The sequence below is a fragment of the Arctopsyche grandis genome, chromosome 10 (assembly GCF_051622035.1).
Source record: "Arctopsyche grandis isolate Sample6627 chromosome 10, ASM5162203v2, whole genome shotgun sequence".
Taxonomy (NCBI): Eukaryota; Metazoa; Arthropoda; class Insecta; order Trichoptera; family Hydropsychidae; genus Arctopsyche; species Arctopsyche grandis.
Genome location: NC_135364.1, coordinates 7,182,552 through 7,203,893, shown reverse-complemented (window position 1 = coordinate 7,203,893; position 21,342 = coordinate 7,182,552). Strand labels below are relative to the sequence as shown.

At 31.4% G+C, this 21,342-nt stretch overlaps 1 protein-coding gene across 1 annotated transcript in view; it reads right to left on the bottom strand.

The window, feature by feature from the left end:
* The window catches only part of LOC143917948 (UNC93-like protein), a 31,470-nt gene extending 12,898 nt beyond the window's left edge, over nucleotides 1–18,572 (bottom strand). The window contains exons 1-4 of the mRNA XM_077439583.1: nucleotides 17,613–18,572; nucleotides 13,957–14,075; nucleotides 8,430–8,592; nucleotides 5,708–5,831 (exon numbers count right to left, since the gene is read on the bottom strand). Of these exons, the coding sequence (XP_077295709.1) occupies nucleotides 5,708–5,831; nucleotides 8,430–8,592; nucleotides 13,957–14,075; nucleotides 17,613–17,840 (634 nt within the window). The 5' untranslated portion in view covers nucleotides 17,841–18,572. The remainder of the gene's footprint in view (nucleotides 1–5,707; nucleotides 5,832–8,429; nucleotides 8,593–13,956; nucleotides 14,076–17,612) is intronic.
* Between the last annotated feature and the right edge of the window lie 2,770 nt (nucleotides 18,573–21,342).

Sequence of the window (21,342 nt, the reverse complement as noted above, 5' to 3'; positions counted from 1 at the left end):
TCATTATTAAAAATGCGTTTTCAGTAAAAATATGTAGATAGATGTATACATATATATATATATATATATGTACATATATTAAGGATTTCAAAAATACCGACATTTTTCATTACCAGTAGGTACTACCGAAGGAAACTCACAGGTAATACCGGTATTGGTTTATTTGAACAATTAGTGCAATCAAATTTATTTTTTTAATTATATAATTTCTACAATTATTTTTAATTAATTAAATTATAAATTTCAAAATAACGTATTGAGTATTTCTACATGACGCGAATTAAAAAAAAAGTAAATAAATTCTTCTCATTGTTAACAGTCAGTTATAAATCAGTCAGTCTTTTGCTTTTTTTTTTATTTTATGTATTTTACTTATTTATTTTTTTTGTTTTTCTTCTTTATAAAATGTACATTGGTATTGTGGCGCATTAGGTTCTTCCTGTAATGCCACAATGGTCCAAAACTAAAGTACGTTAAAAGTACGATAGTTTCGGCAAACTGTATATTTGATTTCAAATTTGACTATCAAAAAGGATGTTGACTGTTAACTCATTTTTTGACTAATCCATACAAGCTAGCCGATAAAAGATCTTATTTTAAATTCGAAACAATTCACTAATATAAATTTAAATTATTATATTTTGGTACTACCGTTCGTCAATTTTGTACTAACGGTAGTATCGAAAGATCGAAATTTGTGAAAAAAGCCCGGTAGAACCGATTTCGATAGTAGCGGTATTGGAATCCCAATTACTCTAATTCTCCAACGCCAGCTAACATCATTCATTAATGACATTATTGCCATGCATATTATTCAAATTACGGCCAAGAGATGCGGTTGGTGGGGAGTGCATCATAATTTATTGGAGGCGGTGTGTTTTGTTTTAGGGCTCATTGGCTTTTAGATTTTAAGTTAACATGTGATATGTTTAACGACTCGTGACTCGTCCCGATTTTATATCGTGCGAATAATGGTCTTTCGGAATGGTATCCGTCGCCACGGTGCTGAGGGCGTATTGAGATCGTGTCGTAAACCATCCCTATGGCTAATGGATATGACTCGTTATTATAATCCGGAGATGCGGAAGATGGGAGGGGGCTTTAGAAGCCGCCACTTCCGGTTCCGCTTGTTGCGAGGCTTTTCCCGCGGAAAAAAATTTGAAACCTTCCGATCCATAATAACGTGACATCTTGACTTTTTTGTCTATTCGCTGTCACTGTTATATTGTATTCATAAATATTTTGTTAAACATGGAATGCTATTAATTTAACAACAAAAAGTTAAAAATCAAAGTGCAACGGTTAGCGTTTGATTATTCAAAATGTAAAATATGAATTAATATTTTCCAGGCTACATACTCAAAATAAACACATTTTCTAAAAAAACATGAAAATGATGAAATATCTCACGAAAACGATACACTATCTATTTATACTTTATTAGGAAATAATTATAAATTAATTTTGTGTTTCTTCTTTTTTGTTTTCAAGGTGTTTTTTTTCTTTGATTTTAACTCACTATGTGCCGTAGACATATACGCTTTTTTAAACCTCCATGCAAGTGCCCCAATTTTTACGTTTTTCGTAATAACTATATGGTTTCCATAGCTATACACCCTATATTTCTTGAATTCCTAGAATGAACTACAATAAATTAATTTTAATATATTTTGTATGATTTAGAAAAGGGGTACATCGTATAAAAATATATTTATACATTTCTACGTTCCAAAGTATGATTTAAAGGCGGTAGCGATAAGTCATGTTTTTCACTGTTCGATTTCATATTCTTGTTGATCGATGAATCAATGCGAGAGAAAAAGACAGCTATATTTTCGTAAGCTATTGTTTTCGTCGCTTTTGGCGCGTGGCTATTGAGTCATGCAGTCGCCTTTTGGCCTTACCTATTTGCGTTTGCATGTCAATGTTTGTCGTTATTTTTGAATACAAAAATAGTCAAAAAAACATGCGATAGGACTAAAAAATTTTTATGTCAGTTTATAAAATGATTAATAAGATATACATATATTTAACCCATTTGAATTGAGAAAAGCTGTTTTCCAATTTTCAATTCAATTGCTTAGGAAAAATATTTAATTTACAAAACCTATTATTTTTACTGTTGCTTGGCAAAAATGATGTGGATTCTAGTAGAGAGTTTTCGAAAAATTCAGTCCGTAATGAGTTGATATAAAAAATCATTTCTACAAAGCATTTTGAAAATACTTAAGGTTTTTAGAATTGTAGACGACTTATATAATAAATTTATATGTACAAGATTTACAAATTGACACCCAAAAGACAAGAACAATTATTTATGAATATATAATATTATAATGTAACGAATTCCATACGTTTGTAAATTTAAATAAAAATCATTTCTTGACATTTTATTTGACACGTAGATAAATATTAACACTCAAATTTGTATGTTTGACATACAAATTTATATTCGACATTGACGGTTCTTTGGAAGGCAAAGTATTTGAACATATGTAGTTTAGCGTAATTGACCTATCATTCACGACTGACTTTTTGTCATTTTCATAAATATATATTATATATATATATATATATATATATATATATATATATATATATATATATATATATATATATATATATATATATATATATATATATATGTATATGATATATATCATAAATATATATTATATATATATTTATGATAAATATATATTATATATATGTATATTTATGATATATGTATAACTAGATATATTTAACATGTCCTAAGATAGGTAGGTGTCTGTATGTATATATATATATATATTTGAGTAATAAACCATCATTGAATTTGAGTAGTACATACATAGGTAGTAGTAGTTGGGGTTACGTTTAGAAATATACAAGCTTTACCAAACATTTCAAACGTACAGTATTTTGACAGTTTGGATTACGCCAGGATTATCCAAAAGATTATGTACATCTAAAACACACACCAACTTTCATTGAGTCGAAAAAATAACATTTTTTCAAAAGCACTCGAAAAACCACTAACGTAACATAAAAAGACAGAGATCAAAATCTATAAAAAAAATCACATGTCTACATACATAAATATATAGATAACCTAAATAAAATAAAATTACATCCCCTCGGTATTACACCCACGTTGACCTACTATCACCGAAAACAACTTCACACGCAAAAAACCCACATCAGCTTATCACCACCACCTATCAAAAATCGACGCTTTTCCGGCACAAGAGAGCATCCGCGAAAAGTACGGAGTCATCGAAAACACCGACGACCTTCCACACACTCGTGATATTCCCTGTACGTATAATATATGTTTAATAAAAATACCCTTAATCCTATTACTTGTATGTATATAATAACGAGGTGATTTCCCGACCGAGGAGATCAAACAGTATATGAAGCCGTTTGAATCGTGATTGTTTCAGCACAGTGGGAGACGCTAAACGATCGCGTTATCTTGACCGCATGGAATGTGTATACAATATACAGATATTAGACGCGTCTATTTATATGTATATTTAATAACGTTTGATGTTATTGTATTCTCATTGCGGAATGACCGGTTCCGCAATGTTTGGCGAATGGCATTAAACGGTTCGTACCTACATACATATTCGGTGGGCGAAACTATGCTCTTGAATTCATACTGTATAATGCCAGCTCTTTGTGACGAAAGTACGGTTTATAATTTCATAGTTCACAATTAAAGAATATTATACAATGTATACATACATATAATGAGGGACTAATATGATTTATGTTTTAAATGTGCTATAAAAATTAAATGTAAAAAATTCACATTTGGTATTACATATATATTCATATTTAATGGTTTTCATACATAGATTTAGGATGTATTTATAATATTGTAACGTGGGAATATGGGGGAGAGTATACAATGTCTAAGTGCATTCTTGGGTGAACAATAGATACCCCGGATTAGAATAAAGGTACTCAGTAAGTGCTCGAACAAAGGATACGCTGGGGCTTACACAGAACGGGGCGAGTGCGGGTAGACCTACGTGCCTAGACAATAGACAGGCCAACGGATCGGGGATGCTATGCTGGGCAATTTGTCCTTTATAACGGGGTACACACGGTAGATCAGATTATTCTGGAGTGAACGGCGGTTTCTTGTAGACCTCTTGAATCATTGTTGTGAAGCGACTTTGGCCTTTCATACGCAACAATATTTATGTATACTTTTGTGAGTCGAAGCTTATAGTATTAAACAATAAAAAAATGAGTAATTAGTATTAGTAAAAGAGTGCAATTTTTTAATGTTAATTCAATCACATGTATGTATGTACATATATACATATGTACACTGTTGTGCTAATTTGAGATTGAGATATATTTTTTCGATTTTTATGCATATTCTACATTCCACAAAAAAGCATTCAGATTTCATAAAATTCCACAGAATTTCAGCGATACAAACCATCATTTTCTATTATATCATACCGAATTGAACTCTATCTATGTACATATCATACAAAATCCATGAGAAGGCATTAGAAATTAATTTAAAGAAATTATCTATTTTACAAAACTGTAAGGTTGATGCTAATCTATTTTGATGCAATACAAGTTATTTAGAATATAGTAATCCACGTTTTACTCAGTTATGTTAAATTTAATAAAAACGAAATTTGATTTTGTATTGATAAAGCACGAGAGAAAAATTGATGATATAATCCGTTAAAATTGATGTAAATTTTCCACGATGTGGTATATATGTTTTTTTATATTTAGATGTATTATTTTACGGAAAAATCGTTCAAAAAATATTTTAAAAAAAGGTAATAGAAGCAACATTCATCTGTCTCTTCGTAAATGTTTCACTAAGAGGATTTCTGCGTAATCGCCTCGCATACGCTTTATTATTGCATGCATATTCATGAAGCTGAAAAAAAGAGATAAAATGCAAAACGGTATCGTTTGAAATACGCGTGAAAATTTAATAGATTCATCGAAGTGAATATTGTAGTAATTATTATATATTCAGTTTCAATATTGAAAGTACCCACATTGTATTCGTGCGTTCATACATACATATATACTCCCGACACAAATGGTTTTATTTTTCGCTCGTAACATTCAGATTAAAATTAAACACCGTGTGTTTACCTAAAGTTTTCCGGATTTTTCCAGAACGTTCAACGTCTGTAATTAAAACGCGTTTTATTTCGGTTCAAGTGTTTCGCCCAGACTTATGGGCGTGCGCAGAAATGGACTAAAAGGGTTTAACGAACATACCGTAATTCCGTGTCGAGTTAAATGGCTTAGGACACAGTTTAATTTTACCGTGTCATTACCGTCGGTAAATTTATACCAAAATTAAGAAATACCTCTAACACATATGTAATAATATCACACTTTTACGACTGAATAAAATTTATCTTTGTTCTGCTCGAATAGAGCTACAGAATCATTGGGTTTCAATGTCAACCTTCTGCTAAAACCTCTCTCTCTCTCTCTCTGTCTCCCTTTCTCTCTGCCTGCGGAAATGAAATAATGTTTTTTCCGGAAATTCGCTGAATAAAATTAGAGGCTATGGCTTTGAGCGAATATGCAAATGTAATAATTACCGGAACAATGCATCGTGTAATTGGAACTCTCCGGTTACGTTGCATGAAGTGGTGCGTGAGCAGTTTGATTGTAAAACGAGTATAAAAGGTAGTTACCGATATTATTTACTTACCCAATGATGAAATGAGATTGCCCCACACTTGTGCGAATTGGAAAATCATGAAGAAGAGGCCAAAAAATCTAACCACTAGGACTTCTTTCTTGATGCCAGTCAGTTTCGAATAAGCACCGGCTACCTAGTAAGTAAAATAACATGAATTTCCAAATTAAATTATTCGCATTTGTGCAATATATATATATATATATAATATATGGACATCATTGTAGGTGTATTCAAATTAAATTTGTTCTAGAGAGTACCAATTTGAATGCAGTATCAAAGTTTTGTCAATATTTCATGATTTGTTGTTACATAAAAATTTTGCTTGGAACAATGCTATATACAACTTTATAGCACTCAAGTGTCAAACAAGTTGTTCAAAGAATGATTTGTGCACAAATATTAAGTATGTATTATACATATGTATATTCAAATTACCTAAGCACAATCTGCTTTAGATCGTCGACTTTAGAATGTATTTAGTTCATATGTAATATGTATAAAACATGTATTAATATAAAAACGGACGCGATGTTTGTATGTATGTATGGATGTATGTATGTTTGTATGAAGATTTCAAAAAAACAAATTTTAAAACACCAGAAGTATGTCTAGGAGGAGAAGCGGGGTAGCGGGGAAGTGAAGGGGTGTGGAGCGTTTGATATTTGCTCCTGATATTGAGCGCGCTTGCCTTGGAACGGGTAGCGTCAGCGTCAGATACGCTGCGTAGGATCGTACACACATGCACATTCATTCATAATTTTGACAGGCGAACAGGGAGCTTTTTAATATGCGCGCGCCTATAAATTACCTTACACTATATTTATATACATATATCGGATATATGTATATCATATAAACATACCATATTTATTTATTAATTTAAAATTTGGACCATTGTAGCATTACAGGAATTCTTAATGCGCCACAATGGTATATAACCTTTAATGGCCTATAACTTTATTTTAATTCGCGTATCAATTTCTTTCCGTAGCCACCCGTTGAAATCAACGGGCACAATACTAGTTATATATAAAATGTATTATGAGCATTTATAAGAATTGTGAATAGGTTATTGAGGCTTTTTTTCCTATTATGTATACTGTAAATTGAAATAATAATAATATAAAACTAACAAAAAAAATGTAATATAGAAAATGATCAGTAGATCAGTGGCTATTAAAATAGATATATGATGTATTGTGAGCATGGATATTGAAATACATATTGTAAACATTATTTCAGTTTTTTTTCAATTAGCATATATGTACTCCAATGCTGAAAGTAAAAGTGAAATCAATAATCGATCATCGTCTTTGATGGTAGATAATTCGTAACATGCTCACGAGTATGTGTTCAACAAATATTCGATTTGAATTATTTTAGTGATCTTAAACTTCAGATAAAATCAATTTTTATTTAGCAAATATTAAAGACATAACTTTTTCCATGCAGAAAAGCTAGAAGATGAACTTCGTGTGAACATTAAAAAACTCCAACAAAACACGTCTCTGTTCCGAAAATTATTCTGAAATATAGCACTGGCCTTAATACATAATATTTCTATCAACGAACACAGAATAAAACTAAATTGAACAAATTTCAATACTGCATTACTTATGAGTTGCAAACTTAAAATTTTACACTGGCACATTTCCACTGGATTTTACTAGAACTTCAGAATTCAGACGGTGTTGTGGGACTGTCGATTCTCGGGAAAATGTAAAATTCAGACATACATACAAAACGCAACACCACCTTTACATTTCAAAACCATTCAATCCATGCACTTTGAAAATTCACCTTTCTTTCACCTCAAATACGTACAAACGTACATAGGACGAGCAGTCTTATTAACCTTCCCTCACCGAAGTGGGGTATGGAAGTGCCCCAATTTTTACGTTTTTCGTAATAACTATGTGGTTTTCGAAGCTATACACCCTATATTTCTTGTATTCCTTGAATGAACTTCAAAAAAAATATTTTAATATATTTTGTAAGATTTAGAAAAGGGGTACATTGTAAAAAAATACATTTATACATTTCTACGTTCCAAAGTATGATTTAAAGGCGGTAGCGATAAGTCATGTTTTTGACTGTTCAATTGCATATTCTTGTTGATCGATGAATCAATTTGAGAGAAAGAGACAGTTATTGTTTTCGTCGCTTTTGGCGCGTGGTATTGATTGGTATTGAGATGCAGTCGACTGTTGGCTTTACCTATGTGAGTTTGCATGTTGATGCTTGTCGTTATTTTTTAATACAAAAATAGACAAAAAAAACATGCTATAGGACTAAAAATTTTTTATGTTGGTTTATTAAACGATTAATAAGATATACATACATATATTTAACCCACTTGAATTGAGAAAAGCTGTATTTTGATTAAAAAATACTGAGGTCTTATTCGACTCCGGTTCGGGACACTCGTTTGATCTCGACGCTCCGTCCTTCAAAGGTTAATTAGTCAGCAATTTATTCCTCACACAATTTGACTCAAAAATGTCATCGTATATAAATATGGCATCGAGCACCTCTCTAGATGAAGCTACGTATACATGCTTTAAATTGTGATGTAGGAGATGCGAATTGCAACGTCCATTAGGGTTTATGTGAAGTGACGGGCGCGAGTGCAAGAGGAGAATTTAAAACGGAACTATAAATCGCAAAACCCCAGGGCTGAACACGAATACATACACACTATATATATAGAATTTCCAATAAATTCACTGACCACTGTTAGGTACGTGCATTTGGCGCACCATAGAGGGCCTCCACCGAAGCCGACGATCAAACCTGCAGGAATCATCGTGTAGAAGTAAGGGAAGAAATTCGTGACGATGTAGGGCATGTAGGCCACAAAAGAGACCGCTATTACCCATTTGCATCCCAGCCAACTGAAATAAAAACGAAAAAACAAATTTAAGTGTGTGTATAATGTAAAGTGTATAAAATTATGTAATAGATTAAGATTTTACAACCCTCTGACTATATAGGTCAGCGACTCCTCTTTATTATAAAATCGGAAGAAAGCTAAGATCTTTTCATTGAAAATATTTAATATTGCAAAACCAATCGGGATTTTTGATGTAGAGCTATCTGTCTATTCGTGAGGGTACACTTTAGCAAAAGCCGAATTAAATTATAAATATAAAATGAAGCATATCGATAAAATTGTTAAATACAGCAAGATTGACTCATAGAAATATTAATCATAATGATTTATAATATTAGTCAATTTAAAATTTGAATGAAGTATCATAAATTATAGTAATAAATGAAGCTGTTGCTTAGTTCAATGATTCAATCTGAATCTTTGTAAGCCAGTGACTGTTATAACGCAGCAGGTTAATCTTATTTTACTACTCCAGGTTTATGTTTTCATTTATGAATATGGATGTTCTTTTTTTCAGCGAATCGTTCGTGTTGTTAAAAAGTACTGCAGACTTATCTGAATATAAAAATTTATTACAGTAATTTATGGACGTACGTATGTATGAGGTTTGCTACATGAGTAACAACTGTTGATAAACGCCACTGAATGAGTCATTCGCTATAAATCAACGTTATGAAACTGATCCGCCTGAAACATTGTTCGAATTTTCCGGGTGATATTAAAATAGCCGAGCTAAAGTGCGACGATAGTAAAAATAATAAATTTTCAACTAACTATGTATGTACATAGTTTAACATATGAAATTTCAGCAAACCACGATTGTTCTTCATAGTTTCATTAACAAATGCCTAACTAAAAAATTGTATGACAAGATATATTATACCAACCATTTTAATAAATAAATTGTACAATTTCAGTGCATTTTCCATAAGATTTGTAAACTTTACAAACCAATTTTTATAATTTATTTAATATCAATTTTCCATAGAGTATAAATATGTACATGCAAATGTTCTATTGGTTGACGGATTATTGACCGAATGGACACTTAGTCGACGGACACTAGGCCGACGGACGCTTGGACGAACGGAAATTAGTCGAGGGATGTTTGGCCGACAGAAATTTAGTCGAAAGGACATTAGGCCGACGACATTGACGACGACCTAACTACCTAAATTCATCAAATTTTAATGATAAATCTAAGTGAGTTTTGAATAATGTATGTATCTATTTTTAGTGAGTTTTGAATAATATTGATACACACTTATTTATTTTTTATCGTTTCATATGATAAATATGTAAAAGAATGTGTGCGTCATTATTGAATTTTATTTTATTTTTTATTTATGTGTTATTTGTACCAAAGCAATTATATTATAATTAAAAAAAAATAATCTTATAAAACGATGTTTTCTTTTTATATTATTTATCTTCATCATTCACAGCAATTCGTATTCCACTGCTGATTAGAAATAAATTAAAGCAATTCAAACTTTCAATCGGCCCAGCGTCCGTTGGCCTAACGTCCGTCAGCCAAGCGTCCGACAGCTTAACGTCCGTCGGCCTAACGTCCGTGTCTATTCGGGCAGAAGTCTGTGCACGGTTCTATTTTGAGCATTATGGTATTGACTTTTTTTTTCTTTTTTGTCTCTTGGGGTTGTCAAAATAACTAGATGGAAATTATGGAGGTATCTGTCTGTATTATAAAATACTATTAAAGTTCCTATATATTTATTTTATATTATATAATATAATATTATATTGTATCCGTCTTTGGAAATTTCGACTAAATAAACTTGCTTACATCATAGTTAATGGGGAACGAACTGAACACATTTTCACGCTTCGTCGAACGCGAAAAGTGGGTTTTCTTTCAGCGAGTGAATTTCCTTTGATAAAAATTACTGCCACGCACCAGAGTGGTCCACAGCGGCACAGCATGGAGACGACTCGTCGATGTAAAACAACAATAAAAAAAAATGAAGAAAGCGATAGAGGAAGAAAAAAAATACATAAAACACAAAGAAAGGAAAATGATTGACCGTTAGTAGGATTATGGAGAAATAGATTGCAAGATTTTAGTGGAAAACGCAGCGCAGAAAGAAGGTTCCCCTTTATGGTGAAAAGCTGGGTCGAAATTGCAAAGGGGATCGTCGGTGATGCCGAAGGGTTGTCTGGTATTGAGAAATGATCTACAAGATCAGTCATAAGCCAATAACCATTTCTTTGGGGGCAAGGGCTTCTGACCCAGAGAAGATTCTCCGTCTAAGCTACGAAATTGAATTTATAGCCTCTGGCGATGATTTTACATCAATGTTGAAAATTTTTAAACATATATACAACATTTTACCTATATATTGTCCTCGATGTATAATAATATCATCACCCACACAAAATATCGACATTTTAGCATGAAGGGAACACAAAGGCTATGTACATTATAGTTAACGACCAAAAGCGATTAATAGCATTTTCGATAAAGTGGATTTCGATAATATTTACGATGTAAATTACTTATCGTATTAGTTATTGATCGCATGATCATACCTTTGTATTATGTGGATATCGCATAGATACGTAAGATATTTAGAATTCGCCAATTTGCCTGTATTTTCCATCATTACATATTTGTATACGAGATATGAGATACGAGATACGATAAAATAAAATATACAGCGCTTATCTTAATTAACGTGTTGTAGGTGTGTCATTCGATTGCGACCGTTCTTTGCTTTTGTTTATCAGGAATGCGAAATTCAGAAGTCACTTATAATAATATATAATTGATTAATATGGACAGAGATAAGCAAAGTAAACAAAATAATTAAAATTAAACAAAACAAATATATAAGTATTAAATAAAAATTCAAGTCATCACCGGATTATTGTTTTATTAATCGTGTCGTTCTAGGAATGATAAATTCCAATATAATATTATTAAATGGGCTTTTATAAGATATTAAATGCCTATACTTTCGATTCATCATGTCAAGATTTGAGTCTGGGTGTCATACAGAAATAGAAAAGTCAAATATATTATGTGTATTGTGAAATATTCAATAAGGTTCAAATTTATAAAGCGATCAATCAACTTTAACTTGCTTGGCGGCATATTTTTTTGATGAACCTATTTATTCTCCGGGAAGATTCATAACTCAAAGATATTGAAAAAAGCGACAAAGGAAAAGTTATTTGAAAAAAGTATAATCATATTAACAAACCCATACTTATTTTCTATTTCTATACATATAATAAGAACAATATTATTTACATTATTGCAATCAAAATATTTCTTGTTCACTATAGATTATTTTTCCCAATGTTTGTATCATAGTATGTACATATATGTGAAATACAAATATTCTATAAAAAGCTATTTTTGCTTATAAATGATGTTGAAAGCGATGTTGATAACGGTTTATGATTTTTTTATAGAAATAACGACCTTCTCAATTAACCTTTACAATAGACATCGGTTTTTATATATCGATCAATAAATGATACATCCAATATTTTATATGAAAAGCTTTATTTGAGTTTGAAACAAAACTGGAAATTATACTACCTTTCGATTGAAAATTTTCTTTGAACTCGAAGATACATTCTTCAGAAACAAATCTTTGAACACATCCTTGTAAAATATTATGAATTCTTTTAATTCCTTTAAAAGTTTTTTGAAATAAATCTGAAACTTTATACATTAGATAAAGTTGTTTAGTAGCCATTTTATAAAATTTACTTTCATCAAAAAATAAAATATATTTAAAAGATATTTTAGTATAAAGTGAAAGCATTTCTGGTATATATATTTTACAAGATTTTTACTAGTTTCACTGACTTTACTAGGGATTGAAATACCGGTATAACGGTATACCAGTATAAATACCAGTAAATTTTTATTTTACCGGTAATTACCGGAAACTATTTTATCACGGGCACACCTCGAATACTAACCTTTCCAAGCTCCAAGTAATACAAAATAAATCCCTAAAAATAATTTATAATACACCCATATATACTAACTTGAAAACACTGCATGCCATATTATATAATATTCCGTTTGTTACAGACATTACTAACAAAATAACCAGTAGATTATATGACAGAATCACTAATAACCATACTAACACACTTGTGAAGAGTCTCGGTGATTACAACAAAATGTCTATACCCTTCAGGTATAGATACAGATTACCTGAACACAATCTGCTTTAGGTCATCGACTTTAGAGAGTCTTTAATTAATATTATGTATTAGATGTATTATGAGCATTTATAAGAATTGTAAATAGGTTTTTGAGCTCTATTTCCGATTATTATGTACATTAACATTAGAATAATATAATACTATGATTACTAACCAAATTAAATAAAATTGTAAATACTGATATAGTAGGAAAAACTATTTACCATTTACCAAATGGTAAATTGCAATCCCTAGGGTGTACGAGGCACAATATTTGTGTGCTAATTTTAAATCACTCTATTTTTCCCATCGCTTTGATATTTTACCTACATACAGAGTTTAATTCTAATTAAAGTCAGTAAATGTCTCAGACATATTGCTAGAATAATTGGACACTAAAAAAAATATCAAAATTTCATCAGAATCAACTGTCAGATCGACTTGATGACAATTATTGCTGGCTATTATTGCACCTGCTTTCCACGCCTACTTAGCTTCATAGTTTACATATTTGAACAGTTATAGGGCTATTTATTTCACACTATCTCACTAGAATAGATATATTAATTTATTCAAAGAAATTGTATTATTCCAATTTGTTACGGAACCCTTTAGACGCATATATGAGTTAAACTATTTAAAATAATATAAAGAAAAAAAATTACCGAGCTGACCTAATCAAGTCGGCGCTATGAATTCAACGAAAAAAGTATTATAGTGTACAAAAGAAATGTTTTATTAGGCAATTTTCCGGCTGCGCACCGTTAGCCATCGGACATATGCTACACACGCTCGGTCGCTAAAGGGTTAGTATAGAGACGGCTCCTACAAGGAGGAGAGAAAGTAACGTTATTTATATTCATAGGGAAAACCTGCCGCGGAAAATATTCGCAACTCGGAGATAAGCCCTCGTTCTCTGGGATGCTGGCTGAGGGGGATGAAGTTACGGCACGATCGTAAGCCCCGAGGCACGCCCCTGTAAAACCACCTGCTCGAGTGCAATAACGCGTGTCGAGAGGCCTAAAGCTTTTTCGGTTAAGTTTTCTCAATCTCAGCGATGTTAATAAGTCGAGTGCGCACCCATACCAAGGGCGTGGCTAGATTAAAATTATGTAACTCTTGTGTAACGCACAAACATATGTGCTCATGTACTTATATTATATATGTAGTATATACTTACTTTATCATGACGACGGGCAAGAAAAGGTTAGAGACGATTAGCGACGCGTATATGGAGGCTAATGAAGCTGTTCCCAGACCTCCATCGGCGTTTATGGAACTTTGCAGATTGACGGCTCCCTAGAAAATTAATTAAGATTCGTTTATATTTTATCAGGCTGTTGGTGTGTGTGTCTAATGTGTGCTTAGTATATGTTAAATATGCTTATTATGTAACAAATTTGAAATAAAGTATCTGGTAGATTGAACATTTCTCAATCTTTTTATTTAGGTTGTGGCTATTCGTACATACAGTATCGACGATTTATTGGCTATTTGTACATCCAGTATCGACGAATTATTGGCTATTTGTACATACAGAACATAGTACATTAGAAGATTATAAGAATTATAATTTAATATTAATAAATTATAAGATTAGAAATTTAAAGTCGATTAAGAAACTTTTCCTTAATAAACTCCAATGAAAAAAATATCAATTTACAAAGTAGATATATTTTTGTCTGTAAGGGCCAACCCCCCCCCCCCATTGAAAAAAAGTGCGCAAAAGCAACGGTTAGTACTCGATCTAAGTGTTAATGAATAAATATCGATTGAAATGAATAAATACATGCATACAAAATACAATAAACAAGTATTGCATACAAATACAATAATACAAAAAAAATACGCGACGGAATATAATGTATTTATTTTTTTAAATTAATACTTTTTTAAATAAGCCAACAGCATTGCTTGGTAGTTGCGTTAATGCTAACCACTGAGAGGTTGCTGGGTTAGATTCTGCGGGTTGGCCTCGATTGAAAGGAATTTATTCTGAGTATTTCTACAGTGCTGCTGGCCAGACTTAGATATTTGTGACTCCAAGTCAATCGTTTCCTATCAAAGTTTGCCAATTTATCTGGTTTCATTGCTGGAACGGTTCCTAATCAAATTAGCAAAACCTTCCTTCCTACTACATACTTTTCATCACTATTTGAATATGATTTCAAAATTTATAATATTTAAAGTTATATATGTAAAAGTTTAATATCATAGATGTCGCTCAGGGGCAACCCGAAAGTGGCATCATGGTCTATTATGTATTAAAAAAAGTTACTAAAATTCATTCATTTAATTTAACTTGTTTTAGCATTAGTTTTCAGAAATACATTTGAGTCTGGAATATTTTTCACAAACTTGAAACATTACTTTGTCAATTTCTCACATCCGAAACGGTTAAGTTAGTTTGTTAAAATTTTAGGGCCTATTTTAAAGATAAAATTGAAAAATATACAATATTTGCTTTTGTTGTTTGACGTTTGTAAAAAATATACTATACATACGTACATTCATAAATGTGACGGTTGAAAGGTTATCAATTCAAATGTCGGTTGGTATTATTGTTTTTTGAGGGGGACATTAATTCTATTGACAAAATGGAATCCGTTTTTCAAAAATTAGTTATTGTGATGAATCGCTTCTGATGAAAATGCTACACGCGTGGAAATCATACTCAATTTTCAGTGAAAATTTTGACGATTTTAATTTACGTATGTGTGTATACTATGCATGAAAAAAGAAGAACATATTTATATATTTATTTGAAATAAAATATACATATTATATTGTTATATTTGAATGAAGCAATGTTTTTAAGTAAAAATTGTAATTATTGTATTTATTACAACATATGTATATTGGATACTGAAAGACTGTTCATTCATGTCGAATATGTATGTACTTACGCACTTTTGTCATGAACTGAATAGAATTTTCCATTGTAAGAGTTTAGATATACAGATATTAAAAATATATAGGTTTAAAATAATTTCAATAAACAAGTCTGAAAAAGTTCGTATAAAATGTGGCCCCTATGAAAAAGAAATCGATCAATCACAAGCTTCGCTTCAAAAAGTAACATTGAAAGAGCTTTATACGATATATGCGTGTAAGTACTTGAATATATGTATGTACAATGGCATGCTTAAAAGTGAATTTATGTTGAAAAGATTTACATAACTAAACCAGGGACGTAGTTGAAGTTGAAGCAGATTTACAATATTTTAGGATAAGTCGAATTTAAATTTACTTTATTTAAGTTTAAATATTAAAATATAATCTGTTATAGTTAAAATACTAGTTTTGACAACATAAATTATATTTAGAACATTTTTTAAAATCATATTCATGATCGGTGAATTTGAAATTGACCTTGAAATTGATAATTCAAATGTAATCAAAACTTTTATACCTATATTATATGGACAATGATTTAATTCAAGAAATTTTGTATGGAGACGTATGCATTTCATAAAATTATATCATTTAAAAATATAAATGTGCAATTTAATAATAATTTTTAATATATTAAAGAAAATAATAGCAATTGAAAAAAAAACCAACCTATATGTATTATAGGTGCTTAATATAAATAATGATAACGAGATAAGAATTTGTGAATAAACTAAAAAATTATTTGTGGTTGAAATCATGGAATTTTTTCAATTTTACTCTAAACTGCGCACTTTTTTATTGTTAAATGATCGAAACATTTTTTTTGTTTCATGCTTCAAATAAAACATTGCTCAATGTAAAATTTTTCATTTTTTTATTTTTATTTTTATAACTCACTGTAAAATTATTTATTTTATTCTAATGCGCAAATGATTCGTTCTAAGGAGCAAAGTTTTTTTTTTAAATGCACCGATAAATCGTACCCATTTTATATCGCGTCCTTTGAAAATTACCTCTGAATAAACACTTGAAATATATTACCCGGCTTCGCTCGGTATTTATAATATAATCCACAAACATGACTAATCTAATAGTAAACATTTTATTAAATTTATTTGAATAGTTTTATTTTATATAAATTTATTTGAATACTCATTTGTTTTTTTTTATTTAATTGACTGTCACGAACAAACAAACATACATATATAGTAAGTCTCTTGTAAAAAATTATATGTACGCCCCCGGCGTCTGCGCCCTCTAGGGCTCCATAGGGTGCCCTATACGGCTGGCCGGCGGGGCCTCATAGAGCTGCGCCCCTTGCGCCCCCTGTGGGAACTACGAATCCTTTGAATCGAAAAAAATTGAATTGGCGCATATGAATCGAAAAAAAAAAATCGAATTTGTCGTCTACGAACGAAGGATACATACATATGTACAAAGTCTCTTTCCAGATTATACATATATTATATATACAAATATTAATTTACGATACGTACTTGATCGAAATTTGATAAATTCAAAAGGCGAAGCATATCCACACGACCCGGTATCAACCAAATAAATAATACGAAAAGAAAACCGAGTGACTTTATACTTTTTCAAACCACGTTCCAAAGCGTGTTTTCAAGCCGGAGAAAAATGGCCGAGCTGTATTGCTTTCATCTTTCTTGGATAGGCTTTTGATCACAAATGGCCGAAGAATTGCTTCGATCAAATTTCAAAGGATATCCATTTTCTGCGAATAAAAGATCAGCTCGTCGATCTCTTGTCGTCGTCCAAGAGTTTTTCGAATCCGCGTTATCAATCACGCCCCCTCCCCATATAATTCCTTACACACTTTTAAAAAATAAATCAAGCACTTTTGATTGAACGTCCGAAGGGACGATGCAAATAATTTTCCACGAGACTTAATTAAAAAAAAAAAAAACAGTATCGACTTACTTGAAACGCTGTGAAGTGTACCATGAACGCCAAACTAACAACGATCACATTTTTCATTATCCTCCTCTTTTCACCTGGCGGTAATTCATCATTATCATCGCTGCACTCCAAATCTTCATTCTTCACATCAAACGTATTCTCATTGGCCTTGGAATCATCAATGGGAACCGGAGCTTTTTTGTCCATAACACTAAAATCGGAGTTTTCCATGTTTGAATCGATCTCCATGTTACAAGTATGCAAAAAATTGCAAGTCACAGATCACTCAAACTACAAATGCATTAACACAAAGTGTGTTCACACCACAGATCACATACGCCGAGTGATGCAGATATGGCACACAATTGTAATACGACGATTGAATTTATCGAATAATAACAAAAAAAAATGTTTTACATCTTTATCTGATTGTCGCGCTTAAGAGATTATATCTGCGTCGATAAATGAATAAGATAAAATGTATGTGTGTGTGTGTTCACACATAAATATTTTATCGATGAGAAAAGTCGCGGTCGTAAAACTTATATGGAATGCGCGTCAACAATGGACCTTTCACTGATAAATAATAAACGCGCATACAATCATATTCCAACGACCGCAATATAGTGCAAAAGTTGGTCGCTGTTATACATTGCGGAGATGATTCAAGGCATTATAAAATTTAAATTCACTTGAAAATTTCGTACGCGTACTTCGCTCCGTTAATTTTTCCTCGGGGAAAACAAAATGCGTTTGAAATTATACCAACGCTAATAAGTCCTGAGCGAGGAAAGGAAAACGTTTATTCCATTACCCGCCTAAGAACAAGTTTATTCCACTCAATTATTCGCGAAACACTAAGACGTATTTTTTTTTCAGCGTGCTAATAGTCGATTAGTCAGAGAGTTTTGTTGAAAAAAAATCATCGCACGATACGCGTAAAATCGTAGTTGAATACTGAACGTTGTAACGGCCATTGTTGTAAAACATGGAAATGACGTTTGTTATAACAATCCATAACAGACTGTTTCAGCAGTAGTTGTATATCGACGTGCAACATCGTGTTGAATTTATATTAAAATTTCCATACACGGTGTTTTTAACGACCGTATCTCGCATACAGATATTCGTTTCAATAGTTGAAAATCATTTTTGATCATCGAAAGTTTAATTGCGCGAATGGAACTACATATATTCGGTGGTATGATACCGTTCGTTCGCACTGTATGTAATCGTAAAGTCAATTTTCCTTATTGTTATTATGTCGAGTGATTCAATTGCTGTGAATGTAAAATTGTCCTATTATATAATATGAATGTATGTTTGTACTCTTTGATAGTTCACATAAATATTTTTAGATTTATAAAGCTAAGGTCATCTACACGATCTATAGATTATACATAATTGGCAACAAATTATTTTCGTTATTACAATTATTCATCTGTTATCTAATACAGGGTTTCTCAAACGTTTTCTGCAATGGAATACTTAGCTTTTTTTTTAGGTTGGGTAATTCCTACTAGTAAAAATTTAAAAATAATGTTATTTAAACACATTATTTATTTTAAAATATAAAATTATAATATATAGATAAAAATATGAATAAACTAGCTGAACCCGGCATGCGTTGCAATGCCACAATAGCGCATGCAATTCCCGTTCCTGTTCCCGATCCCATACTCGTTCCCGTTCCCATTTGTCGGAAAAACGCAGGCAGCAAATGCATTTGAAATGATTGCGTTGCAATGACACTCATTCCCGTTTTTCCCGTTTCCGTTCCCGTTTTTTCCCGTTTTTTTTCAAAGTAATCGTCTCGGACATGCATACAACAAATCCTGAAAGTTCCATCGTAATCGGTTTAATGGTTTAGGAGCCTATTCGAGACACACAGACAGACAGACAATAATTTTTGTATATATATATATAGATAAAGCACTTAATGACTTTGATAATTTTGAGTCCTTGAATTGCATATCTTTTTTATATCAGGCACAATATTGGTAAGTTGAATTCTAATATCTGGTGTGGCATGGAGCCTGTTCCTGCACTTTGACTTATTTGCGGAATTGTATTTTTTTATTAAAATATTCAATTTTATCTCTTGTATTAAAATTGTATTACTTTTTACATACCTCCTTTACGTTTCACTTACGATAATAATTCGGGAAAAAGTTTGCCTCTTATCCTACTTTGTACTTTGCCATATTGTTTATCAATATAAGTAAATAGATCCTCCGCTATTTACGATGGTGCAAAAATATCGTGTAAGACGCGTTTGAAATTTGAATTTCTGAAAGGTGACTGGCGTCTATGCAGTTCTTAGTTTTAAACAAAGATGGCTGTAGTAAAATAAAATTATTGGTATTTTTATTCAAAATAATAATTTTATATACAAATTATAGAAGAGGTGTGTTTTTAAAAAACATTTTTTTTATATCGCACTTCTTTATTTGTAATGACAAGTTAACTCAAATGCACTTGGTAAAAATATCTGCCAGGTATGCAAGTTTTATCAACCATGAATGATTTGTTAAAACTTTAACAAATTTTTGTCCTGAATTATTGCGAGAAAAGATGGTCCTCCGCCTGTACCTAGATACTGACGTCATAAATATCAGTGGAGATTTATCATCGCTCGCCTTTCAACATGAGGTAGAAGAACTTTAAATGTGTTGCAGTATATAAAACCTTTCCAAACTTTCGCGGAACATAGTTTGGGAAACCCTGATCTAATGTCTTCAATAGTAGCAAATTTTTTTATTTTATTTTACATATATATATACTAGAAAGGCTTAACAGGTAGATGCAAATGAGCCTTCCTAGATAATTAATTACAAAAATTGCAGCATTTTTATTACATACTTCGCTTGTACATATTTAGAGAAGCTGAAGAACACGAAATTAATAATTAATTAATCTATAGAGACATCTATGGATTTAGACTAGTACATAAATTTTTACATATTGTACATAAATCAAATTCAGATATTTGTGACGTAGCGGGTAGGATGATTTTTGCCAATTTGATGGAGGAACCGTTTCAACAATGAAATCAGATATATTGGCAAACTCTGATAAGAAACGATCGACTTGAAGTCACAAATATCCAAATATGACCAGCAGTAGTAAATAATAGCACGGTATCGAACCCGGTAACCTCTCAGTGCCAAACATAAACGCAACCACCGAGCTATACTGCTGGCTAATATGCTTATATTATATGTTTGATTTTTCATTCGAATCAGGTATTCGGATTTTGTTGCGCTTTAAGATACTTCAGTGTTCTTTTATTTTATGAAAAGAATCCTCTTCCATTATATTAGCCAGCTTCCGGCTCGTAAGCATCATTTGCATTGCTATTTCTGAAAAATATGCTAAAACACCCAAAATTGACTTGAACATGAAAAAACACGATTAAGTATGAAAAAACGTCAGTTCGCAGACTATCGCTATTATTAAAATGAAAAAGGTAGTGAAGCAAATACATATTATTGAAATAAATATTTATATATTTATTTTTAATTTAAGGCCTAACAGGTAACCCCAGAGTGCCTTCCTGGCCAGAATCATTGGACATTTGATACAAATATTATTAGTATTAAACAAAATAAATACATATAAATTGACATCTAATAAATCCATAGAGACATTTATGTTCAAATTTGTAAATTTGCAGCATTTTATACACTTTAGCGAAATTTGAGATTGCTGAAAACTCGAAATTTGCGAAAAAATGGGTAAGGTTGCCAAT